Source organism: Gasterosteus aculeatus, chromosome 4 (genome assembly GCF_964276395.1).
Source record: "Gasterosteus aculeatus chromosome 4, fGasAcu3.hap1.1, whole genome shotgun sequence".
NCBI classification, from domain to species: Eukaryota; Metazoa; Chordata; class Actinopteri; order Perciformes; family Gasterosteidae; genus Gasterosteus; species Gasterosteus aculeatus.
In genome coordinates, this window is record NC_135691.1 from 25,450,449 (window position 1) to 25,476,298 (window position 25,850).

The 25,850-nt window shown below is 44.3% G+C and overlaps 4 protein-coding genes and 1 long non-coding RNA gene across 6 annotated transcripts in view; 2 read left to right on the forward strand and 3 right to left on the reverse strand.

Annotated features, from left to right (window-relative positions):
- The first annotated feature begins 253 nt into the window (after positions 1–253).
- mcm10 (minichromosome maintenance 10 replication initiation factor) lies at positions 254–10,329 on the forward strand. Of its 2 annotated transcripts, none has more exons than XM_040173983.2 (18): positions 254–644; positions 3,649–3,701; positions 3,790–4,083; positions 4,169–4,387; positions 4,506–4,637; positions 4,768–4,936; positions 5,050–5,215; positions 5,703–5,870; positions 6,442–6,558; positions 6,665–6,861; positions 7,151–7,245; positions 7,349–7,462; positions 8,344–8,832; positions 8,983–9,113; positions 9,507–9,620; positions 9,748–9,893; positions 9,975–10,017; positions 10,106–10,329. In XM_040173983.2, exons 2-18 carry the CDS (start codon positions 3,695–3,697, stop codon positions 10,187–10,189), a joined length of 2,685 nt encoding a protein of 894 aa, XP_040029917.2. In that variant the 5' UTR covers positions 254–644; positions 3,649–3,694; the 3' UTR covers positions 10,190–10,329. The 2 variants fall into 2 exon arrangements, with proteins under 2 accessions (XP_040029917.2, XP_040029916.2); XM_040173982.2 differs by having other exon boundaries at positions 381–644; positions 4,765–4,936.
- Positions 10,330–11,079: 750 nt separating this feature from the next.
- On the reverse strand, positions 11,080–15,826 carry ucmaa (upper zone of growth plate and cartilage matrix associated a). The gene is made up of 5 exons (XM_040173986.2): positions 15,618–15,826; positions 14,503–14,562; positions 14,328–14,420; positions 12,735–12,833; positions 11,080–11,539 (listed from the first exon to the last, which is right to left on the reverse strand). Exons 1-5 carry the CDS (start codon positions 15,673–15,675, stop codon positions 11,451–11,453), a joined length of 399 nt encoding a protein of 132 aa, XP_040029920.1. The 5' UTR covers positions 15,676–15,826; the 3' UTR covers positions 11,080–11,450.
- A 724-nt stretch (positions 15,827–16,550) lies between these two features.
- On the reverse strand, positions 16,551–17,317 carry LOC144406241 (uncharacterized). Its single transcript, XR_013467443.1, has 3 exons — positions 17,182–17,317; positions 16,976–17,051; positions 16,551–16,689 (listed from the first exon to the last, which is right to left on the reverse strand). It is a non-coding gene; the product is annotated as an uncharacterized LOC144406241 (long non-coding RNA).
- A 1,006-nt stretch (positions 17,318–18,323) lies between these two features.
- On the reverse strand, positions 18,324–22,036 carry phyh (phytanoyl-CoA 2-hydroxylase). Its single transcript, XM_040172624.2, has 9 exons — positions 21,764–22,036; positions 21,353–21,408; positions 20,823–20,933; positions 20,377–20,545; positions 20,200–20,281; positions 19,919–20,100; positions 19,687–19,836; positions 19,434–19,568; positions 18,324–19,098 (listed from the first exon to the last, which is right to left on the reverse strand). Exons 1-9 carry the CDS (start codon positions 21,827–21,829, stop codon positions 19,045–19,047), a joined length of 1,005 nt encoding a protein of 334 aa, XP_040028558.1. The 5' UTR covers positions 21,830–22,036; the 3' UTR covers positions 18,324–19,044.
- Positions 22,037–22,847: 811 nt separating this feature from the next.
- The window catches only part of cdk17 (cyclin dependent kinase 17), a 37,102-nt gene continuing 34,099 nt past the window's right edge, over positions 22,848–25,850 (forward strand). The window contains exon 1 of the mRNA XM_040172621.2: positions 22,848–23,320. The gene's annotated coding sequence lies outside the window, so the exon portion shown is untranslated. The remainder of the gene's footprint in view (positions 23,321–25,850) is intronic.

Sequence of the window (25,850 nt, forward strand, 5' to 3'; positions counted from 1 at the left end):
ATCTACAGATATAGATGCAGAATATTTGCATGACATTTTGTTGTTGCCCTAATGAAAAGCCATTACTTGATTTTTTCCATCTTCGCACAGTGATGACACAGGGCTTCCCATTAAAAAAAGTCAAGAGTTTGAATGTCACGGATCTCCATGCGCCCTTTTGAGTCCATACTGACATTCGAGTATCTTAATGTAAGACATGCGGAATGGTTATAGATTTGACCAATACCAACACAAAATTGAATTTTGTGTTGGGCCGCTGAAATGCCCACTGCACTTTCTTATTATGTGTCCTTTTAGAATTAAATTAAGCCGTAAAAGACTTTCTACGATATAGAAAGTTTTTGTTTTCAGGCAGATTGTTGGGCAGCTACTACATCTTTGACAACACGGAAGGGTCCTTCGTTTAGCGCCAGTTTAGATTTTTTTTTCCCTCGTCCCGTGCGACTGTTGTGGAGAATACAACAAAAGTTGTATTCAAATGTATTATTTTTTAACTATAACTTGTGCATTACAGACGTAGTTTGTACTACAAACTTCGTAGTGTTGATTATCGGAAAACAAACAACAAATTGACAGGTTGGAAGGAGTTATAAACTCAAAGTTGCATCAGAGCTATCGAAGGACACAAAGCTGTGACACCTGAGGTAAGTCGGCTAGCTCACTATCTTCGAATAAACAAGTACATAAATTAACGTCAAATGCAAACTTACATTTTAAGGAAAGTATTTGAAGAACGGTTCATTTAACTCTAAACATCGTCACTGTCTATAATATTAAACGTTGTTCTGTTTGACAGTTTAAAGTGATCTGCCTTAAGTTGCCTCAAGCTGAACCTAACTTTCAGTAATCAATACAATATGTACTGAACGTGTATTTAGTACATCCAAACTATATTTTAAGTAAATATAGTTTGTTTTGTCAGCGAAGCCTTTTCGTGCTTTTGTCAAGCTGCCCTTCAAACATGTGTGCAGCTGGCCGGACAGTGTACGCAGTGGGTACAGTTATTGCTTTCCATTCATTAATTATACGCGATGTTGGCTGAGCTTATGCAAGTACAGTTTACCATTGTAATAATACAGCAAACACTGAGTGCTTGAACTGCTCATTTTACTGAACAGGATCAGGAATCTCAAGGCAGCACTTAAACCACAATCAGTGTATCATGGTGTCATTGTGTGGTCCAGTGTAACGCTGGTTGAATGACATATTCACCTGTGTAGGGAGCATTTGAATTAGTTTTTGGTACACGAAACAAGTGTCCCCATTCCAACTTGCATCAGAGCTTTGAGATTGTGAAGTGTGTGAGAAACATGATATTCAATTCATTTTATTTTGTATAGCCCAAAATCGCAAATTACAAATTTGCCTCATAGGGCTTTACAGTCTGTACACATGCACACATACGACATCCTCTGTCCCGAAACCCACACATCGGCACAGGAAAAACTCCCCAAAAAACAAGAGGGAAAAAAAGGTTGAACTTAGGGAGAACGTCAGAGGAGGGATCCCACTCCCGGGATGGACAGACTACAATGGATGCCATGTGTACAGAATGAACAATGTATAATACATGCAAATCCTATGACAGAAATGATTCAAGTAACTGAGTAGTAAGCCAGGCGCACAGCAGGACCACTGCAGGGGCAACCACCATCAGATAGAACCACCATCCACAGAGGCCTGTGGGGAGGGAGAGCACAGAGACTTTAGGAGAGGATAATGTTGGTTTACGAGTACAGTAATATGATTAATATATAAAATAATAATGTTGATGGCAGCAGCAGGTGTCAGCAGGGCCACAGCAGCGGTCAGGACCAGGGTCCAGAAGGAACTACAATCTACGGAGACCTGCTAGGGGAGAAAGCACAAAAAAAAACTTCCGGAAAGAAGCTGAATTAGTCATGTGCATTAATAAAACGTGAATTATTGTAGAACGAGAGCGTGAGAGAGGAGCTCAGTGTGTCCTAAGAAGTCCCCCGGCAGTCTAAGCCTATAGCAGCTTAACTAAGGGCTGGTCCGGGCTAACCTGAGCCAGCCCTAACTATAGGCAGAATCAAAGAGGAAAGTTTTAAGTTTTACTTTAAAAGAGCTGACCAAATCTGCCCCCCGGACTGAAAGTGGAACCTGGTTCCACAAAAGAGGAGCTTGATAACTGAAGGCTCTGGCCCCTAGCCTACTTTTTAAAACCATAGGAACAACAGCAAGTAACCCAGCATCTATGGAGCTCAGCTGCCTTGTAGGGCAATACGGTGTTACAAGCTCTTTGAGATACGACGGTGCCTCACCAGCAAGTGCCTTGTAGGTGAGGAGAAGTACCTTAAAATCTATTCTTGATTTAACAGGGAGCCAGTGCAGAGAAGTTAATACAGGAGTGATATGATCCCTTTTCTTAGTTCTTGTTAATACACGTGCTGCAGCATTCTGAATCAACTGGAGAGGCTTAAGAGAAAGAATTACAGTAGTCCAGTCTGGAAGTGACAAACGCATGAACTAATTTTTCTGCATCACTTTGAGACAGGAAGTTCCTGATTTTTGATATGTTATGTAGATGAAAAAAGGCAGTCCTTGAAGTCTTATTTATATGCGAGTTGAAGGTCATATCCTGGTCGAAGAGAACTTCCAGATTCCTGACAGTGATGCTGGGTACCAGAGCAATTCCATCCATAAAAACTGTATCATGTGACAGCTGGCTTCGAAGTTTTGATGTCTCCAAGACATTCTTGAAGTCTAACTAGCTGGTCCGTCTCTTCTGGCTTGATCGACAGATACAGTTGAGTATCGTCTGCATAACAATGGAAGTTTATGCAGTGTTTCCTGATAAGATCGCCCAAAGGAAGCATATAGAGGGTAAATAAAATTGGTCCAAGTACAGAACCTTGTGGGACTCCGTGACCAACATTGGTGGTCTTTGAGGATTCACCGTTTACAAGCACAAACTGGGATTGATCCGATAAGTAGGATTTAAACCAGCTGAGAGCAGTTCCTTTGATACCAATTAAATGTTCTAGTCTCTGCAACAGGATACAATGGTCTATGGTATCAAATGCGGCACAGAGGTCCAGCAAGACAAGAAAAGAGATGAGTCCTTGGTCCGATGCAAGTAGAAGATCATTCGTAATTTTCACCAATGCTGTTTCTGTACTATGATGCACTCGAAATCCTGACTGGAAATCCTCGAACAAAGCATTGTTTTGTAGAAAGTCACATAATTGATTTGCGACGTATTTCTCAAAGATCTTAGAGAGGAAGGGAAGATTAGAGAGGTCTGTAGTTAGCCAACACCTTTGGAGATATGAATTGCACAATTAAATATATCATTTTGGAAACCTGCAAATGTGTAACACAGTACACCCGATAACCTGTGATACAAAATTATTCAATATGAGGTGAAATTGTCATGACCACGATAAGCGGACTCTGCGATATACAGCGAGTAGCACTTTAATTCACCGTCAGTTCCACTTTAAAAGCTGAGACTGTGATACATGTATATTCTGAACATTTTTAGTAAGTAAGTAAGTAAAAAAATCCAGTCATGGAGATCTGGGTTTGTTTTCTCAAGTCATCATTTCATATGAACAGAAAAGCTGCCAAAGAATTCTTTCCTTTAATTCACTTTACTCAATGGAAGTGTCTTCCTTCTCGTAGGTCCCTTTGCTCATCTGAAATCCGCACCACTGCTAACATCTCCATAATGGACAGTGAGTATAATGGGATTTAAAAACACCTGAAAAAAAGAGCCTCTTAAATAGTTCCAAATAAAAGTTGGCACGTGTCTTGTCTGCCCAGGTGAGGATGACCTGGACATGTTGACGGCGCTGCTGGCTGAGAGTGAGGGAGTGGAAGAAGCACAGGGCTCTCACGAGCAGGCGGACGACTTGGACGGACTGTTTGACGCGGACAACGATGAGGAGTTCGAAGAGGGCGTTGAGAAAGAAGGGCCAGATGTGGGGACGGTGGAGGCCATGTCGGATCTCTTTGGGAAGGTGGATGACATTGAAAATGAAGAGAAAGACGCTGAAAGGAAAGAAAGTGTTGGAGAAGCCTGCAAGAGCCTGAACAGGTCCAAGGAGGATTTACAAGGTACGTGCCGCTGATCTCGCTCCGCTCGTTTGCTTCTAGTTGCTGGACATCGTGTTCACAATCATTGAATGTCTTCCTTCCTCAGAGGAGCTGAGGCGCATGCAGGAGCAGATGCAGCGGTTGCAGCAGCAGCTGGAGGCAAGCCAGAACGTTTCCCCCTCGTCCTCCACTCAGGTCCCGACTGCAGGGAGCTCGGCCGGTCCCAAACCGATGACAACCAAACCGACACCCCCTCGTCAGCCGACCTTCAAACGGACCCCAGCTAAACCGGCTTCAACCACACAGAAGGCCAGGACACCAGCAGGTAGACATGTCGTTGTTCACCAGCCAAAGTCTGAACTGCTTTGGCCACAAAAGTGTAACCTTCATAAAGACACGAAAAACAGGAGTTGATTGTTTTTTTCCTTGTCTTTTAACTGCAGCAAAATCTTCATCAACTCCGGTCAGGGGAGGAGCCAAGGAGTCCTCTGATTTTTCTGATATGCTGAACAATGCTGACTCTTTCAAACGTAAACCCAGGGTAGCTCACCATGTCAAAGCCAGCACACCTCCAGGTAGAACCTTTCCTCGTGAAAACCACAGCAATTGAATTTTGTCATCGGAAATCAATGTGTATTTCTGTTCAGAAATGCTACTTTTGCATCTATTTCAGTGTATTTTTCCTTACCGTTGTCTTGTCAGAAGACAGAGGTCCACTGATGGAGATAAAGATTGGGGGAACCTTCCTGCCAGTGGAAGCATCCTCTCAAAGCAGAGCTGCTCCAGCTGCATCTACAAGAGCGCCTAAACATTCTTCTCTTCCTCCCCTCCCCAAAGACGTGGGTGTTGAGAAATACTCGGGACTGCGGCTCAGGTGAGGAAACTAAAGAAATGCCAGCTTTTTGGTTTTAATTGAACATCAGCATCTGAGTCCGAATTTGTGTTGTCACGTTTTTCAGTCTGTATGTGGACTCTTTTCCGTTTCAGAAAACCACGCGTCTCGTCATGCGAGATGGACCGCAAGATGGCCGACCGGCGCTTAATCCGTCTGTCGCAGGTGCCAGAGCGCTTGGCTCGAGAGAAGCTGGAGGATAGTGACTGGGTGACCTTTGCTGTGCTGGTCAACAAGGTCACACCACAAAGCAACAGCAGTGTAGGTCCACGCTCCCTGGCTGTGACCCTGATGTGTGGCTAACAAATAACAAAAAAACGCAATGTTTTTTTTTTTTTTGCAGCGTTGCTGTTTTGCAGTTTATTCTAATTTTTTGAAGCATTAAAGCGCCAACTTCCCATCTAGGTTTGATAGAAAAATAACCTCCAGTTCACCACATAAAACATGCTGCTAGCAACTCAGCATTTGGGGGAACCTTCTGCTGGGGGAAGCTGAACTAAACGTATCTCTCTGCTGACCAGAAGGGAGCAGATTGTATTCAAATATGTCTTAAATCTTAAAATGGATTGGAAACAATGTCACATTTTCCGCATCTCCATGGCGCTTCCATGTCTAAAATGCAGAAATTCTGCAAGGAGGTGACTGACTGAGGTCGGTGATTTGTGTGTCTGTGTGTGGGTGTGTGCGCCTGCTCCATCGCGGATATTGCAAAGTTACCCCTCATTGACTGAGCGCTTTCTGTCCGTAGGGCAAGACCTTCAGCATCTGGAAGCTGAGCGACCTCCATAACCTGGAAGTGTTTGTGTCTCTGCTGCTGTTTGGTGAAGTCCACAAAGAGCACTGGAAGACGGAGCTGGGCACCGTCCTCGGACTCCTCAACCCCAACCCCATGAAGCAGAAGGAGGGGTACGACGGGGTGAGTGCACAAGCAGAAGAGAAGCCGGTGCTTTTCTTATTATCCTCCTGTTGTTATAGTCATATAACAACAATAATAAGTAACTCCAATACGATTACCATTGTAATATACTATATAAATACTGAATTGTCTTCTTTTTTTGTTTGGTTTTTCTAAAAACTGAAGAAATTAACCAGCAGCTCTTTCAAATCTTTAATTGTCCACATTCTATTTCCACCTTTTAAAATTGTGCCGCATAGGGCTGCAATTAATGTTTATTTTCTTAACTTTTAAAATTCTTTCTTTGCTCTTTATTGATCATTTGGTCTATAAAATAAAAAAGTAGAATTAAACTAAACCAAATTAAAGATTAAACTTAATCTTTTTTTTCAGTTTTGTTTGAAAATGTCTGAAACATATAATCTGTTATCTTAATTGATTAATTAATTAATTGAATCTGAGGAAAATAACAACACACAAAGTTGAATAAATGCTTGTCATAAGGAGAAGAAAGTTTAATAGATAAAAGAGAGAACGGGTGGCGCAAGAAAAGACATTACCAGAAAAATGAAGGCTGTTTTTTTGTGTCCAGGTGAGCCTGACGGTGGATCACCCACAGAAGCTGCTGCTGATGGGAGAAGCTCAGGACTACGGCAACTGCCAGGCCATGAAGAAGAACGGAGACCCCTGCTCTCAGATTGTCAACATGGTGGGTCCTTCTTGCCCTGCAGAATGGGTTACGCTCGCTCTTAGACCCATGCTGCCATCAGGTACCAGGGGCCCAACGCGTCTTACAGTCTCTGTGTCGTCCGCAGTTCGAATGCCAGTACTGCCAGTATCACGTCAAGGCCCAGTACAAGCAGATGAGCTCGAAGAGGGCCGAGCTGCAATCGGCGTTTTCCGGCAAAGCTCCCAACAAGTTGAAGGTGAAGGGCAGCAACCTGCGGGAGCGTCTGTGTCAGGACGGCTTCTACTACGGCGGCGTGTCGTCGGCCGCCTGCGCCACGTCCCTGTGAGTCACGCTCTGCGTTGTCATGTCAATGTTTATTCTAGGAAACATTTGCTTTCATTCAGTGGAGTCTTCCACAAACCAATCTCCATTTTTATTTTATCAATTGAAGCAAGACTGAGTAGTAATGAACCTTGCGCATAACAAGGTCGCAACTATGACTCCTATATTTGGAGGTTTCACGACGTTAAAGTTAATTTCTGGAAGTCGTCCTCCGTTGTCAGGATCACAGTGTGAAAGTGGGCAGAATCTCAGCCGCCTGACATCTCGGTAACAGTCTTGCGTGTTGCAGATCGGCGGGCAAACCGAACAAACCCGTCCAGAAGACGCTGGACAAGCTGTTTGTGAAGGGCTCCGCTCAGCTTGTCAGTCAGGCCAAGAGGCTGGGTGAGCACGGATAGTCTCCCTCACACACACACATGCGTATGCACAAACCCCAGCACCTCTGGTTGACCCCATTCTGTCTGTTCCTTGTTTCATTTGTTACCAGCCATGCGGTCCGGTGAAGTTGCAGGTTGTTCAAATGAATTTAAGAGCCTGCTGTCGGCGCCGACTCCTGGAGCTCTGCAGCTGAAGAAGCACTTAGTACAGGGTGGCCAATCAGGTACACAACCAGGACACATGCCTGTTTTTTACTGCTCGAGCTATGAGGTAATACACTGCCTCTTATTAATAGGCGGTCCCATCACTGTTTCTACATTTTTTATAGGTTTTGTATCATTCAGTAGAAGTAATCCTTAAACGTTTTCTGCATGTTAATGCTGCTACATTTAGGTACATGTACATACTTATAGTTGAGTCAATTACATACAGTAACCCAGCTCACAGTTAAGAGAGGCAGACGGGACAACGCTAGAAGTCAAACGCACTGCTGCTAACGCTACCGTTGGCTCGTATTCTGAAGCCACACAATAACACAATAAACTCCCACTCCTGAGTTCTGCAACGCAATGTTACAGTTTCTGTCGACTGAGACAAGATAACGTCTTAAGCTCCCCGTCTGATGGCAAGGTTAACTAGCTGAAATATTTTAAATATAGTGTACACGTATAAGGCTGGCTAAAATACATCTTAGTACACATCTATCTATTCTACTCACCCACCAGACAGCCCCTTCCAACTCAAGCCACAATACTATAACAACAACTGTAATTTATCCGGCGAAGCACAGAAGTATTAGCACAGCTAACGTTGACTCAGCTTGTGCTAGGTGAACATTATTCATAACATGGCTGACTAGCAATTTGCTAACTTCTGAGAGAAAAGACCGGGCGGGAAGTTGGCCTTTACTGCACTGTACAGCTGCTCATCCCAAATCAGTCGATGTGATCCGATATATTTTCACAAACCATACTTATCAACCTTGCAGTTGTGATGTAGTGAACATTTCCTTTCTGAACATAATTTTCTAAAAGATTCAAATAACCAGACAATGTCTGGTGTTATTAATTGTCTGCCCTCCATCCATTTATTAATCTGCTGCAGTCTCCAAAGATGCAAGTCCAGTTCAGTCCATCACAGCCTCGGACCTGCTGAAGCAGCAGAAACAGATGCAGCGGGAGCTTCTGCTCAACCGGCGGCGGAGGGCTGACGACATCCAGAAGGGGGCCCTGCCGCACTCAGCTGGTCCCGGCCCCAACGCGCTTTCCTCCTCGATGGGTCGGCAGGCTCGGATGTCCCCGAAAGAAGCCTCCGAGGTCCCAAGGGCCACGCAGAGCCCCGCGGCCCCCCACGGACCCACCCTGGGCCGAGGCTTCTCCGAGGGTGAAGACATCGTCTTCTTCGAGAACAGCTCGCCGCCACCGCCTGCCCCCGTCACTCTCAGCCTGTCGGCCGCCAAGCTATCCGCTCTGAAAAAGCTGAAAGCTAAAGGGACGGGGCTCAAAAAGGAAGACCCCAACGCTGTGAAGAGAAAGAGGAGTACCGACGGCAAGATCAATGCCCGAGTCGAGAAGAATCTCACCTCTCCCAATGGTACACAGTGAAGAGCCATTTCTGATATTAACAGAGCGTGAATGAGAAGACATGTTAGCCCTTGATTTGATTAGTACATTGCAGAATTTTTAATTTTTTATATGAAGTGATTTAGCTGTGTCATAACTTGTCCTCTTACTTTTTGCTCAGGCGGATTGTCCGGTAACGACGAAGAGGAACCGGCGCTGAAGAGGAAGCGAGAACAGCTCCGCTACATCCAGTCAGAGGAGTTTCAGAAGATCCTCAACGCCAAATCCCGCCACGACGCCGCACTGCAGGCGGTACGACCAGTTTGAACCTAACCACGTGTTTCTGTTAAGACGTGTTTAACCGGGACAGCCCGTTTCTGAATCGACAGATGTTGCATGTATATTTATGGTAGATCTCATCTCGCAATCGCTTCTTCAAATCGAGATGTCATCTAGGAGTAAAACAGTTTTTAAGGTGTCTCCAGTTTCCCCTACCATTGTATCAGAGAGGGCGGTCCCCACGATTAAATGAAATGGAAAAAAATGTACCCCACGCACAGCAGTTCTGTCCCAAAACGTGCGCAAATATGTCCATGTGTATGCACGCACGTGGTTGTCTTACTAGTGGACAGACTACGCCTCCCTCCTAAAGCTGGAAGCCACGGAGAAACACTTGTGTCTGAATGTCCTTTCTCTCTCTCTCAGGCGGAGTACCAGCTGCAGGAGAGCTACTTCGATCCGCTCGTGAAGAAGGAGCAGATGGAGGAGAAGATGAAGGCCATCCGAGAGATGAAGTGTCGTGCTGTTACTTGTAAAAAGGTACACAGTCGAATTCTACACCTGCTCAGCTCAGATTTGTATCAATCCAAGCCTTCTATGAGATGTATCTTCTCGGTCAGAAGCAGGCAAAGTAAGCCGTTACTCTTCCCATGATCTTCCCTTCCAGTGCAGTTACACATACTTCAAGCCGGCAGACCGTTGTGTGGAAGAGAATCATAACCTGCGGTGGCACGATGCCACCAAACGTTTCTTCAAATGTCCCTGTGGACAGAGGGCCATCGCTCTGGACCGACTGCCCAACAAAACCTGCGGGTTAATATTCATTTCCTACAGCTCATGTCTGGTCCCTCTTGTACCTACACGCACATTTTAACAAGTGTTCTACCATTCCAGCAACTGCGGTCTGTTTAAATGGGAGCGCGATGGGATGCTGCAGGTAAAACCTCTCTCTCACACTTCACCTCTGATATCGTGAAAGAAAGCAGAGCTGACGTTTCTCACCACTCTTCTTTTTTTTATTGCAGGAGAAAAAGGGACCAAAGATCGCTGGAGAGCTTCTGCAGCCTCGTGGAGAGGAGCACGGCAAGTTCCTCAACAGCATGAAGTGACGGCCCCAAGATTTTTAATTCTGCAATTTGTCTCTGTAGCAATTTTGTGTTTGTATTAATTCTGATTTTAAATTTCAAACTTGTTTTTAAATTGGGTGTGCTTTAAAGACAATAATTAAAGCAATATGTTTCATATCAAATGTGTTTCTGAGGAGCTGAGAACACTAAATATAGGGCAAATCTGTTTATCACATATTTGATGGTATTAGTGTACTGTGGTGTACATACAACCTTAAACATTAACCCAACTTCAGTTTTTAGGAATAATAAGAAAATACTTCCACTTAGTGGTTGTATGAAAATTCATTTAAAACTTCATCAACTATTTACTTTTTTTTCCTGCAGAAAAACATAAAAAATCTATACTCGGAGGATAAACCCCTGCCTTCAAAAACGTTGGACACGTTTTAGCTTAAACCCCTCTTAAATGCACTTGATTTTCATTGTGACACCATCGCACTCCGTGTTTTAGAGTGATGACTGCCGAGGCCAAGTCCGCGTGGCCTCGGGACGGGGGAGGGTGGTGTAGAGATAAAGTACTGCTTTTGGATTCAAATCATTATGATGGTCAGTAAGTACAGAGTGACTCGCCACGGTGTCGTTTTTCAGGGTGGTGTTTGTGCTCAATATCTTATTGCTGCTCCTTTCCCTCTCTCTCTGCGCGTCTCCTGCCCGGCTTGTGTCTAGTATTTCCACACTGGAATGTTGACTTGCTTTCCCCATGATGACTTCTGCAGCTCACCTTCTGTTTTATTCCACACCGCCTCCCTCCCTCTGAATGTTCCGAATACCAGTCGGTGCGTAATTGAGATGAGTAATTTAAAATCAGTGGTCTGGGAATTGGGTGACATACCCCTATACATTTGTTATTTTGACTTCAAGACATGATATTGAAAATGTACGAGGTTGATTTATTGCTACTAATGCCACTGGCTGACGTGAGACATGGTATAGCTTGTATGTACATGTAAAAAGAAAAGGTTGTGAAAACTTGCATGCAACACGTAGACACTCCAATTAATATGATAAAGATTAGCTAATGATACCCCAACTGCCCTTTTTATACAGCTTTCGACATTGCACAGGTATTATCTTATATAAAAACAAAAAGTACAGAAAAACATATTGTGGAGAAAACTCAAATTTTCCGGAATCCGGTAAACTGATGGTGGTGTGAGCACTGCTCCGGTGGGAGAGGCCTCTTCTCTCTGGTGGGAGGGGCCTCTGTGCTGCGGTGGGAGGGGCCTGCGTGCACAGAGACTCAGTGGAACCAGTAGTAGCGAGGTTGATAGCCGTCGTAATGATACTCTCGAAGCTGCTCATTCGTCTCCCTCGATCTCTCATTTTGCTCTATGGATTTAAAAAAAAAGTGAAATAAAGTGGTAAAAGATCGCATGGCTGCTGATGTGGGTTATAGAGAAAGCGCCAAAAGGAGAGAAACACAATTCCAAATGAAAGATAATGATGTCTGCTGTGTAATTAGGTAGTAATTAAAGCCAATTTTAGACTTCATAAATAATGGTGATGAATACCAGAAAGAACTATGTTTAAGAATACATTTCTTTTGGGAAAAGAAATTGGATATTCTCTGATATTAGTGTCAAATCTATCAGAAAAAAAATATTGTACATTGTTAGCATTTAGTCTAAACCGTAGTGTAAGTGGCGCCACATCCTCACACTATTTCTAAGAATGCAAACAGCCAGGTTGGATTTATCAGGGAATTCTTTTGTCCACAATATCTCCAACTCGTTGAAACCAGCTGCAACTGACAACAACCTGCTGAAAAAAGGTCAGCAGAGTCATTATTGCTGGCACTTACACTAAATGCAATGAATTCAGCTCATACATGTTTGTTTGTTTGTCTGAGTCTGGTTTGACAGCCAATAATGTGACAAAATGTGTTCGGGGCCTGGTGGAGCTGGTTCTTCTATAACACCTCATTGACCCAAACTACTTAAAACACTGTCTATCTTTAAACCAACTTGCATCTCTGTGGTGTTGCAGTTTTTAGTTTAGAAACTGCCACTGCAACTATATCACACCAGACAGACAGCCGCAAGGAATATTGTCAGCTCGTGGTGGACCGCAAATGGACACTTTGATTTTGGTCGCTCCGCTTTGGTCCAGACTCGTCGGGGCCGAGAGGTGTCGTTCAAGGTCCAAACTCTGCCTTCCCATGATGTGTTCTGCATAGGGAGCAGTCTCGTGATAACAGTCATTTGAGTTATCTTGGGTGTGTTTACTGATCCAGAGTCTTGTAGAGGGAAAATGTTTCTATTTAGTCCAACATGTACTCATGTTATAATCATGTGTGGGTCCTCATCACGACTCAGATGGATGAAGTCAAGGAGATTAGAAAATAGTTAAAACTGTAAAATCGTAATCCACAACAGTGTGTTGTTGATATTTCTTTCTCAATTCAGTGTGACGGAACAAAGTGATGATGAAGTAAACATAATCTTAAATTAAAATGTGATGGATGCCGGGGTTGAGAGGAAAGCATTTGAGAAGGAACTGAAGGCCATTCCATCGAGGATCTCACCGTCACGCTCCTCCTTCACGTAGTTGTCGTACTCATCCCTCTGCTCCTCGCTGTACTCCCTCCTCCGCTCGTACACTGAAAGCCTCACCCTCTGCTCGGCTGTGGAAACAAGAAAGGAAAAGACACTGATGGATGAAGGTCAGTATGCCACTGTGGTTCAGATTGACACAGATCTCTACAGCTATCTAGTGGACATTGCATTCCGTACAAACATTTCCCAAATGGCCGCCTGTCACAGGAACCACCCGTAGCTCAGAAATGTCTCTCAATGTCAACAGAAGATCCACTAATATTTCCTCCAGGCTCACCGTGAGGTGGACATTAAAGAATCCCTCAACACACATTGAATAGATTGCAATTCAATTGGGCCTTTTGTAAGGCCAGACGACAACCTCCAGATGCATTATTTCCGAAGATTAGCAGAGGGGGTGCTGAGCGACAAGAAGAAGTCTGATTGTATAGATGTCCATGAGAACATTACTTAACTTCTCTCAGACCAGGGACCTCTAGTGGTCAAAAAGACCATAAAGCAGAGTATGCTTTAGGGCGGGACTCCTCCGCTTTCACTGTTCCCACTAGTGTTTATTGCTAACTAGAAAACGTTAGCATGCAAACATGTTAAACTGTGATTGTAAATATGATTTAGCTTCCCTCACTCATGTGAAAGTACTTAATAGTTGACAGCCGGGTGAGTTGCCTCTGTGTTTGTCTTCATTGCTGCAAACTGATGAGGTTTCCCACAATCCAATGTGATCGAGAATTAGCTCATTCTATGATTATGTAATCATCCAACATGGATCTATGCAGTAAGGAGTGACATTCTGCTTTTCTCCTTCAGTGGGTTTTCTATCTTACACTAAATGAGGTTAAACTGATGATAAAATCCTGAAATTGGCCGACAAACCAATACAAGCTATTCTCAGCATTACCCAGAGGGCACTTTGCCATCGCCAACACTTTCTGACAAAATGACTGACAAGAGTTCTCACAAACTCTCCTCGGCTGTCCCCTGAGGTTCTCATTAACCGTCCTGGAAGGGAAATCAGGCTTTTTTTTATGGTTCCCAGAATGTGGGGGCGTGTTTTTCCACAGCCGAGGCTCCTGCGGGCCCCATCAGGGCCCATCAGGGCCCGCAGGAGCACTTTAACACTTTTACAGGAATCCTATTTTGCGAAGATATTTGAGGGCCAGAATATGATCACGAGTTCCTGTGTGTTTGCATCTTCGGCCTGGAACACCTCTCGTCCGTGTGTTTGTTCATTTTGTTTGAAGTGTAGATCGCGCTGATGCGAGTGAGAGAACGAGCTTATTGTACTGAGAAAGGAGAGAGAAGGAGAGCCTGCTCCATACTACCCTGTGACTCCTTCTGCAGCCTCCAGTGAGTGTCCGTGTGTGTGTGAGTGTCCGTGTGTGTGTGTGTGTCGGAGTCAGACTAGAGAGCTGGAACTATGTGGAACAACACCTGCTGGAGTTTCCACTACTCTCTTCCTATTTCTCTCCTGAACTTCTACAGCTTGCGGTCAAAAACCTCAGATCATGTCATCCTGGGAACTACCGGCCCGTAGACACATGGATGGATACCGAAGAACCTGCCTTGCAGCTCATAGTATCGGGTTGAGCGGCGACTGCGGCGTTTGAAGAAGTTGGCGGCATCCGACTCGGGCACGAACACTTGCCGCGCTGCGCCTAAAGGTCAGAAGTCAGAGGTCAGAAAGTGAAGGTCACACGGGGAGGAGATGTGGGACGAGATTATTTGAAGGAGTGTAACCTTTAGGATCAACTGCTTTTGAGTCGCCCAGCACCGCCGCGCTGCCCACCACACTGGAAACTGAGAGAAGAGAACCAATCATTTCTTGTCTTTACAGGGAAGCATGCATATGGGGCCAATATTGATACACATGCAGAGATTTGCTTAACGGTATTGCTATTCACCTGTGGGTATAGAATTCTGAAGATACATACTAAAAAGGTTGGTGTAAACAGCAGAAGACATAAGAAGCTGAAAACTGATAACTTATTTTTTTCTTTAAAGCGGACCACAAAATCCTCATGAATTTACAGAATAGACCCTAAACTTCTATGCCGGAACACAAGATTACAACATTAACATAAAGCTTTCTAGCTTTCTAATGTTTAGTTGCACCTTTTGTGTTTAAATTGTCCTCTACAAGTTGCTGCTACAGTTTCTAGTTAGAAACCAGAAGACAAAACACAAGAAACTGCTAAATAAAATACATGCAATACATAAATTATGTCAAACAAGATTATAATTAGAGACGGACCTCTGATGTCACCAAGATAATAAAGTTTGCTTTGGCCTTAATTGTTCCTCTACAAATGACCATTGTGATAGTTTTGAATTGAATTAAAACAGCCACAAACATAATATTTATAATTTCTACAAACTATAAGGTTCTTGTTTGACTTTGCTCACTGCGGTCTGATGTGGCTCATTTCAAATGAATGCTGCTTCTTATCATTGTGACTGAATGGTCCTAATCCCAGTCGTCCTCTGGACGCGTGTCTCATGCTGTGGACTGACTGTCTTTTGGAGAACGACTGGACATCTCCAGACACAATTACAGCTTTTCGATGCCTGTTCTCTTCACTGAAAACATTACATAAAGCTTTGATGCAAATATGCAACAATTCACTTTAATGACCAGAATTTTTGATTCATTTGATTCATTCAAATTCTGATACCAACAAATATATCATGCTCAAAGCAACAAAACCCCACTAGTTTTAGTCTTTATTTCTATAATAACAGACCTCAAATATTAGCACTTTAAATCTTAAATGCTTTTCTGCTCATCGCCCACAGAGGATGTATGACCCACCCAAAAGATACTTTGCCCCAGCTGCCCACAAAAAGGTACTCACGGGTCAGTATGAGGAGGGTGGTGAGCAAAGAGAGCACGAAGACTCGAGTCCAGGACATCTTGAGAGAAACTCCAGTGGACTTAACGCATACGTAGAAGAACTGAGCCGGGACTGATGTGGAAGATGGGAGAGACGAAGAGGGTGGGTGAAGAAAAAAGGAAGGGAGGGGTGGGAGACTGCTAGAATACCAGTTGAAAAAGAGAAAGACGAAAACAAGGAATGAGTTTAAAAAAAAGGAAAGAAAAGGTGGCAGCAGAAGGGAAAACCACCGTCTGAGTAAAGTCATTTTAAAAAAAAGAAAAAAGGTCCAGTGCCCCCAGTATGTGTGATAGCTTTGAGATAATTCTCTTTGACCCAGTCTTTGTCCATCTTGGGTCATATGCTGTCAATTTATAAGTGGATAGTCTGACATGAATCAGGAATCAGGAACATTTATTACCAAAATATGTTAAACATTCAAGGAATTTAACTTGTCAGTTGGTGCATAACATCAGACAAGACAATGGACAACAAGGCAGACGGTTCAGACAACATAGGGATAGGATAGGAACATATAATAGGAATTTAAATTAAAAATAAAAGTTAAAATTAAAAAGTTTTAAAAGTTTAAAAATAAAGTGCACCAGCGAACAGAAGTGAAAGTGTGTGTGTATGTGCATGTATAGTGTGACGGGAGTGACCGGTGGAATGTCAGAGTCAGTCAGTGGGGGACCGGGCTCTGTTGATGAGCCCGACTGCCAACGGGAAGAAACTGTTGGTGTGGCGGGAGGTCTTAGTCCTGATGGACCTCAGCCTCCTGTCAGATGGAAGGGGCACAGACAGTTTTTGTCCGGGGTGAGAGGGGTCGGCTACGATCTTTTTGGCTCAAGTCAAACCAGATGGTCAGACTTCCACCTGTAGGCGGACTCATCCCCACCAGAGATCAGTCCAATGAGGGTGGTGTCATCCGCAAAGCTTGACGGACTGGTGGCTGCAGGTCCAGCTGTTGGTGTACAGGAATCAGGACACATCTCTCACCACCAGTCAATCACTTATCAAAGATTCCTCCTGGATGTCATTGGTCCTTTTAAACCTTTAGGATCAAACAGAACATATCAAACAAACCTCCACGTTAGCTGCTGTTCCTCTGCTCAGGTTAAAGCATCCTTCCTCCAGGCTGGACTTTACATTATGGATGGACATCATAGTACAGTATTTAAATTAAGATATACAATTCATATTGCAGATATTAATATAATATAATAACCAATATCTATAACAGAACTACAATTTTACCTCTGGTCATGATCACATATTATAATTCCTCCTCTATAGACGTGCTCTTCTGCTTAAATTCCTTGCACATAGACAGGGTTTACCTGAGATGCAACAGAACCTGAACCTTCAGGACACATCATTGTCACTCCCAGTATTGTGCATCCAAGGACAGAGCGGCTACATTAAAAGAAACAACACAGAAGCTCTGATCACACGCACAGAGGGAAACCAACTTCATGCTCTGCACAGGACACCATTATCACTCAAGTGAGGAAAAAACGTTTGCACTTTAAAGAGTTTAGCAGACCTGCTGTGCTTTCTTGAATCTTTTGCTGGCATTGTGCATTGTGGCCTTGCCAGCGTCTTGAAAGCTGCAACCGTCCCTCTCGTTGTCATTCCAGCTGTCACCAGCTGTGAATGATCTCAGGTTCTTAGCGTTGCACCCAGCTGCGAGTTGAGGAACTGACGGAGAGGAGTTTCGCATTAAGCGAGAGATGCAGAGCTCCCGTGGATTGGAGTGTCTGTGTGATGTCGAGAAATCTGGTATGCGTTTACTCTGAGGAAAACTGGGCAGAGACGACAGGAAAAGTAATCGATATGCAGTCTGGGAAAGTTTAGGCAGTTAAAGAGTGTGCGAGAGACTCATTTGCTGCATCTGCATTTCTACGCTAATGTGAATACACTAGTGTGTATTCATATACACGTTTATTGTGTGGGTGTGCATATATTTCATATGCGGACGGAGATGTGAATATGTTTGGTAACTTGGTGTTTGTCTATATCATAGACAAACTTGTCTATGTGTCAATGTCGGTTTACCGTGCCTCCACATTTCTCCTGCATTCCAGCGTGGGGAGCCAGTGAATACCTGGGCCTCCGTCTGACAACCAGCCCAATGTCGGCCACCGAGAGCAGTTAGAAAAGTCTAAAGCGCGTACTGTGACCGGTTTGTCATTCTGCCAGGTGAGAGAAACACAACAAGTCTGCACTCTTGTAGATAAGGCTGAAAGAGTGCGGATGAGACCGGTCTTTAAAGATGGGACTTCATTTTGTACTGCTTATCTTTCTCAGTGATAATCCTCTTACCCATAATCCTTTGTGGTTTGGAGATCTCTCTCGTTGTGTCATTTACAATCCCAGAGATGACACCAGAGTTCTCACAGGCTATTTCTCACTTAGCTTAGGACAAATTAGCTAATAATAGATATAATCACTAAAACATAAACCTATCATAGCAGCCTATTTCCCTCTTTGGTTTATGCAAATTAAGTAATGTATTGTTCAAATAATACAAATAACATTTTCAAGATGTTATTGGCATTTAAATATGTTGCCGACCTAATCAATAATAATCAAACGAAATAACTGATTGTTATTAAATTACATTGCAGGTCAAAGGTTGCAGGTGTGTGTTTATGTGTCTAAAGCATGAAAGGAAATGGAACTAGGTTTCATTAAAATATATTTTATATTTTTTATTAGTGTTATTAAAAATTAGATTCGCAACAGCAAGATTGTAGGACAAACGCTCACCATCAAAAGGACATCCAGACATTAACGCATTGATATGTTTATCAGGCAGTAGTTGGGTCAAGGCCTCGGATTGTGTCGATTAACAGGAGCTACAATCATCATTTATACATTTATGCCTCAATACAGACTTCATAATTCTTTCTCTTCGTCACTCTGCTTTATTTGTCTCTCAAGCTCTCTGTCGCTCACAATGTGCTTACTTTCCTTAATCAACATGCCACAAATCATTGTGGACTTTTCTTTCCGTGGAGGTTCTGGTGAATTAAACGGCATGTTGTGCTGGGAAACGCTGCACAGCCTACAGCAGCAACGCCTCCTTCTGCAGGACTTTGTAGTGATTCACTCTCATGTAACATGACATTTTCTACTGAAAAAGAATGTCGCGCTTTTATGCCGTCCTTTAGAATTACACAGATTACATTCCCAAAATGTTACGTCAAACACAAACTCCGAGGTCGCAATTAAATAAACAGTAAGTGATTTAAAGTGAATTAGGAATTCCAAGATTAGATATCTTTGTTTTTCCTCATTACGGGAGGAGGAAACGTGCAGGTGCCGACGTGCCCTGATTGCATCACAGTGTTGGACTGTGGTCGGTCACGCTGCCACGACGTGGTGCTTTATTTGTGCGGAGCTTTCACAGCGAGGTCCTCTCTCCTTGCACCAGGCGGCCTTTGAAAGCCCAGGTGTCCTGTAGTGGGGACAAACCAAGTTTAAGTGGACAGTTGAACCAAATCAAAGTTTCCCTTTAGCATGTTGCCTATACAAGTACATTATGTCCCAAAGAGAATCAGCAAGTTCACTGAGGCTAACGCTTATTAATGAGCAGGTCACACGGAGCATCTCTTCACCTATAAAACGGTGCTTTCCTACTATGCCTCATTGTAACGGTATAAATGATCTAAATATCAGAGCTAATTAAACTGTCCAGGCACAATTAAGTCTCCTGCATCTCTGATTGTGTCGGCGGTTGGGGCAAGAAGGGTTTTAAGCAGACGGATGTCCTGTTGAACGTTAACGTCTGACCTTGAAGGTAATTTCATCGTCCAAGTTGTACTTCCTGCTTGCGATTTCCTTCACTTCCTTCTCTATGTTTTCCTGCATGGTTCCTTTCACGTCGATGTAATAGCAGTCAGCACTGGCGTAGTGGCAGGAGATGGCCTGGACACACAAACACGCACACGTTTTAACTCCCAAATGTTACTACTTTCAAATGTAAATACTTTTTATCCAATAGTCTTTAAGGACTTTCTCTTCCTGGTCCGTTTTAACGTGGTACCTTGCGGAAGCCCTTCGTCTGGTTCATTCCAGAGCCGTGAATCAGCAGCGGGTGGAAGAAGACGGTGTCGCCCTTCTCCATCTCCAGGTGGACCCTGGGGAGGGCCGGGTCGTAGTCGCGCACTCCGTGGTACATCTTGTTCACGCCACCCTGAGGACACGCGAGACAGTGCGCATGCTGCCGTGTTCCTCCGGGCAGGCGTGTCACGGTGAATGTTGCATGCGTTCCATACCTCCCACTGCGGGTAGTCGTGCTCCCGCAGCGTGCTGGTGTGCGTTTCCGGCAGGACGACCAGGCAGCCGTTCTTCCTGTCCACCCTCTCCATCGCAGTCCAAGAGCAGACGATCCTGTCGGCCGGGCGGAAGGGGAAGTAGTGCAGATCCTGATGCATCGGGTGACGAGACGTCTTCTTACCTGAAACGAGTTGGTGGGCGTTTTTGATTGAACTGGACGAGGTCGCTTCCAGTTTCTCTACAGATCCAAAATGCAGCTGGTTAAGAGTTCGGATAGTACCTGCATCGGGAGGTTTGTTGATCAGCATTGTGTGCATGGCCATAATGTTAGGGCCGGTGAAGCACTCGACATACTTCAGTATCTAGTACAGGAAAGCACACACGCTCTTTTAAACAACCACTGGACGGGGCCTTTAAATCCCTGAGTATAAAAAACAAAATGATTGTGTGTGTGTACCTCGGGTAAGGAGCAATACCGAAACAGTTCAGGATCTTCTTGGAAATCCTGGAGTTTGGAGACCGCTTTTTGATCCGGAACAAACTCGGACTTGGCGATCGCCACGTCCCTCATCACCACCATTCCTGGAATCTTGACTTCCCGTCGACAGACCCGTTCAAACTCCTTCCTGCGGGACGCACGGGCAAAGGAGCACATATGGATCATGTTCATCACCTGACCAAACACTAGTGGTCTATAATAAACAAACACGCTTATTCACTGTGGTCATGAATTGATAGTGTGCTTGACATTTTGATGCCAATATACATTAAGAAAATGATATCCATTGTGTTATTATAGTGAGTTTGTTGTTCTTACGTGCTTAGTTCGTAAGAACAAAGTTCCGCCACTTTGAAAGGCCACTATTGTTCCTTCTTGGTCGTCGTGGTGTCTCGGATGCTCACCTGAACCTGTCGATGTCCTCATCAGAAACCAGATTCTTGATGAGGATGAAGCCATTTTTCTCATAGAAGAGTCGCTGGTCTGGGGTCAGCAGGTCTGTGTCGTCGGTGTACCTGCCCAAAGTAGGTGATAAGAAACAACCATATTAACATTTGTCTGCCTGCAGGCTATTATAAACTGCATTCAAGTCATATTGGATTTACAGGTGTGGGCTCAGAAACCTGCCAGTGGTGATAATCAATCAATGAAACTTTTATTTCAAACTCGAGGTCCACATAGTACAAAAGATAGACATCTTCACTCCATCAGTACACGTACTAAACTTGCATGAGAGGATGTTTGCTTGTGCATAAATCCTACGCCTATAGATCCACCTTCACCATCGGGTCGTCACGTTTCACACCAGAGACAGTACGACTCTTCTCTACGAACGCGAACTGACACTAAACATCTGTGTCGTGACCTGCCACCACTGGCAGTAAAGGGGGACAGTATGAGAGATAACGATGTCGTGTAAAGGAGCGGAGAGGACCTCAGTCTCTGAGGAGGACCGTAGATGGAGGCTTGAGCTGAGGTCGGCGCAGGTGTCTGCAGACAGGCGGTCAAGGAAAGGAGACAACCACAGCACGTTAGGACAGCGTGGGAGGTGAAAGCAACGGAAACGTTTCACGTTACAGCTCGACTTGTTAAAGCACTCAAGTTTACGTAGCGACCCTAAAGCAGACATGCTAACGCTAGCTTTCGTTTAGCCGGACTTCATAGTGCGTCGGGCAGTTGATTGAGAAGCCAGAGCGTGACGTAACGGCCACACGTATGTTTCTGACATTAAACAAACATAGCGATATAACAGCTAGCGATAAGTTACGATGCACGAGGCTACAGCGCAGCCGTCCCCCAGTTAGCGGGACAGATAGACATAAACAAAGCCTACGGGAAAGGATACGATCGCGGCAGGTGGTCGATCGAGATGATTGATCAGCAGTCTGAGTCTTTCCGCAGCCCGAGACATCTTCTAGGCAGGTTGTCTCCCGGTGTAGACAGCGAGGACAGAGAGTGGATCTGACTGGGGCAAAGGGCGGGTGGGTGACGTCACACCCACAAACACTTTGGACAACTGGACTGCAAGAGTGATTCAACATGCAACACATGTCCATGCTTGCAGCAGCACAAGGGAAATTGACCTCCTTTGTAATCGTTTGACAGAAAGAAGATATAGGGATAGATATATCAGAGGATGCTACAAACACAACAGTGACATAACGATCAGATTGTATTAATTGTCATTTCATCCAGCAGGTGCCGCCACACAACCAAAGATAAAATGTGATGCTCGGTTTATGGTTGTCGATTGTCCCATTATATATCTGCTTGTCACTAATATGATGATGGCTATTAATATTAATATGCATCGTTTCAAATAAATGAATAAATAAAAGCAATTAAATCGGGGTAGAAGGAATGAATTAATCACAACATAAACACAAACATCTTTTCAATTAAATGGACCTAGTAATCTTATTTTATAAGTAATCCCTTGAGATTGCTTTTGTACGATATTTACTACAAGTGCCATTTATAGATCTTTACGTTTAGAATATATTTGAAAGGTCGTGAGTATTTTGTACTTCTAGTTGTATTATTGTCATAATGAAATACAATCCATGGCGTAAAAGCTGCATGCTCTAAATTGAATTGACGTTTGAATGCGACAAGTTAAAATGTATTCTTAGAATACTAAAAAGCGTCATTATTGCATTGTTCAGTTAACAGCTATTGAAAACTAATTTTAAAAAGTCTGTCCACCAGTGTTACCGGTTTACACCATTTCCCTTCATTTATTTTGAAATGTTACCGGAAGCTGTCCACCACAGTATTGTAACTGGTGGCAGCTTATTTACACCATTTCCCTTCATTTATTTTGAAATGGTACCGGAAGCTGTCCACCACAGCTTGTTTACACCATGTTCCTTCATTTATTTTGAAATTGTACCGGAAGCTGTCCACCACAGTGTTGTAACCGGTGGCAGCTTGTTTACACCATTTCCCTTCATTTATTTTGAAATGTACCGGAAGCTGTCCACCACAGTGTTGTAACCGGTGGCAGCTTGTTTACACCATTTCCCTTCATTTATTTTGAAATGTACCGGAAGCTGTCCACCACGGTGTTACAACACGGTTAGTGGCAGCTTGTTTACACCCCTCCCTTCTCCTCAGTCGACACAGATCCTCCTCCAGCCTCTTTAAACTGCTTTCACCGCCACATTAACGATATATTTTCGGGGAGGGGGGTGTTCAGTCTTAATATCCCCGTCCTCCTGCCCCTCACATGTATCCGTGTGTCTCGGAGGATATTTCTCTTTCGTCTGGAGCCGAAACCGAGCACAGACGGAACTGTGTTACGAGCTAACGTTCCTTTGGTGGGCGAAGAAAGCAGAGGAGCGCGCCCGGGCCTGGCTGCTCCGGAGAGTCGACGCGAAACGACGGAATTCACCCTAATCAGGTAAACACGCGCAAACGTCTTTGGATTACCGAGCAACCTGTCCGATTATGGACTCCGTGGCGTTACATTTCCCCTGGACGCTTCGGGCGCAGACTGAATAGTTGCGCGTGGACAGGTCAACACAGAGGAAACTACAGTTTGACAACAATTCAACCAGAGATTTATAATTTATCAAAACTGTATAAAATGAACTCTATTATTTATCGTTAAGTACCAATAATATATGGTCCTGCCGTGGAGAATGGGGAGAACTTTCCTGCCTTATTTATGAGATTTCATGGCGTCCTGATGTCACCAATAATGCAGGAATGAAATTTCCAAATCGGAAATGAAGAGACCCCCCCCCCCCCCCCCCCAATGTATGTCGATGTGTATCACTGCCGACACACTTCATGACCAGACTGTACGTATACATATGTATTTTGTACATACAGGGATATTAACCTTTCACTTTGAGGCAGAGAAGTTACATGTTCTTCCAGGGCAAGCATTTATTTTTCTGCCGTTAAAAGTGCTGCGTCTGTGAAGACCTCTGTCCTCCTGCGCACTTGAAAGCGTCCTTCAACATATTGCAGTAACCTCCTCCGATGTGATCCGTGTACATGAATTCAAAACGACGGACTTGGAGCTCATGTTTTAACCGTTCTCTGCCACTTCTATTGACGTACCTCTGCAAAATTGCAGCTTAAGTTGGAAGAACACTGCGCTACATGCTACTTGTAAATTGCCTAGCCATTACAATGTTTTCTGTAGCCAAGCTAAGTAAATGCTAAATCCGACACAACGTGAACGCACCATCCCGACTGCTATAGAAACGGTGAGATAAAAAACTGATGTCTGAATTCCTTCAGAACATCTAAAAACGTTTCATATTTTAATTGATATGATGTCTGAATTCCTTCAGAACATCTAAAAACGTTTCATATTTTGATCATATTTCATTTGATCACACAGTTGTCAATCACAATGGCATCACATCGCCCCCGTATCAATCAACAGCCGATGACAGGCACCCGTTTACACCGATCACCCGTTATTCACTTTGGCATCGAAGCGCCCGTGATGCATTTATTCCCTTTCCGCTTCCTGTATGACCTGGATTTACTTCCACTATGCTTCAATCAACTGGCTGCTCATTTGTGTGTGAGTGTATAAGATATTGACCCACATTCAGATGGAGGCTGTTGGCTGTGAGAGTGTTACACCGCCAGAGGAGGAAGTAATTACCCTGACATAGCCCCCTCCCAACCCCAACCTCCATGTCTGTGGAACCGTATAGCAGAGTTGGTATTGATCTGTCTCTGCACTACGTTGCCTGCAGCAGGATCACGAGAGCTGAGCGCGTGCGCTGTGAATCCGCGTACACACTCGTCGTCTCGGCTGGACGAGGGAGGGGACGGCCGAGTGACCCGTCGGCCCGACTGACCCGTCCCCGAGCAGAGGTCCGTTTTGAAGGGTGTGATTAGTTTGAGTTTGAGACAGGAAGTCCGACAAAGTAACCCCGGCGAGGTCGTTGGGTGTTGTCTCGGCCTCGCAGGCGACCTTAAAGCACGAGGCCTCGGCGGCTTCGATTCGGGTCGTCACATTTTTCAAGCGTCTCTTCTGCGAGTCCCCTAACCCACAGAAATCTATCTGTACTTCAGGGAAAAAAATAATAACAATCATTGTCTGTGGTGCAATGCATGGCCATATCCCACCATGCTTTGCTGCAGTGCTCCCTGCACTTACTGATGATCAGCCTCCAAAACACTGTTGCCATGGACAACCAGGCCTTGCTGTCTCTCTCTTTCTCCCCGGCTCAGTTTCTCTCTCCCTTTTTATATAACTCCAACGTGTGCAATGTTTTATTGATCAGAGTGTTTTGTGGCTGTGTGTGTTTTCCCTCCTTATGTGAGGGTTCACATGTCTTGGTATGTGGTTCAGTGAGTGCATCATCATTTTAAGACTGCGTATAGGGCTGGGAGTTATAACAGTTCAACTGGCATGCTGGTAGATTTTTTCACGTACCTTCATACTGGTGTATAGGCGTAGCCACTGGTGTTGCTCTTTTTTTAGCCAGACGACTAACAAGCCAACTCGCCGGCCAGTTGCGGGCGAGTTGGCCAGTGAGCGGTGAACAGCTGTTCAGGTTTTCGGGGTCAACGAATGAATTTGTTTACTTGAGAGAAAAAAATACCGTTACAGGAATTTTTGGCCATACCGCCCAGCCCTACCTGTGTGTGTGAAAAGTGTACACACACTTTTCTCAGCATATATTTTGATTTGTGTAGATTTTACCCCTGGAGCTGATGGGGAAACGTTTCTCTGCCATTTCCCTGCGACGCAGTGGGCATCATGTGGGTGAAGCATAAATCATTGGGTTTATTTTAGGGGGGTCCGGGTAATTCTAGGGCTGGAAAATGAATACAATTAGTGTGGGCTCGGTGCAGTGAGAACACACAATTACACACATTCATAGCTATACGAACACACACACACACCAATGAGGAAAAGTTATGTGAACGATGCAGGGAATGTGAAGTCGTGTGAG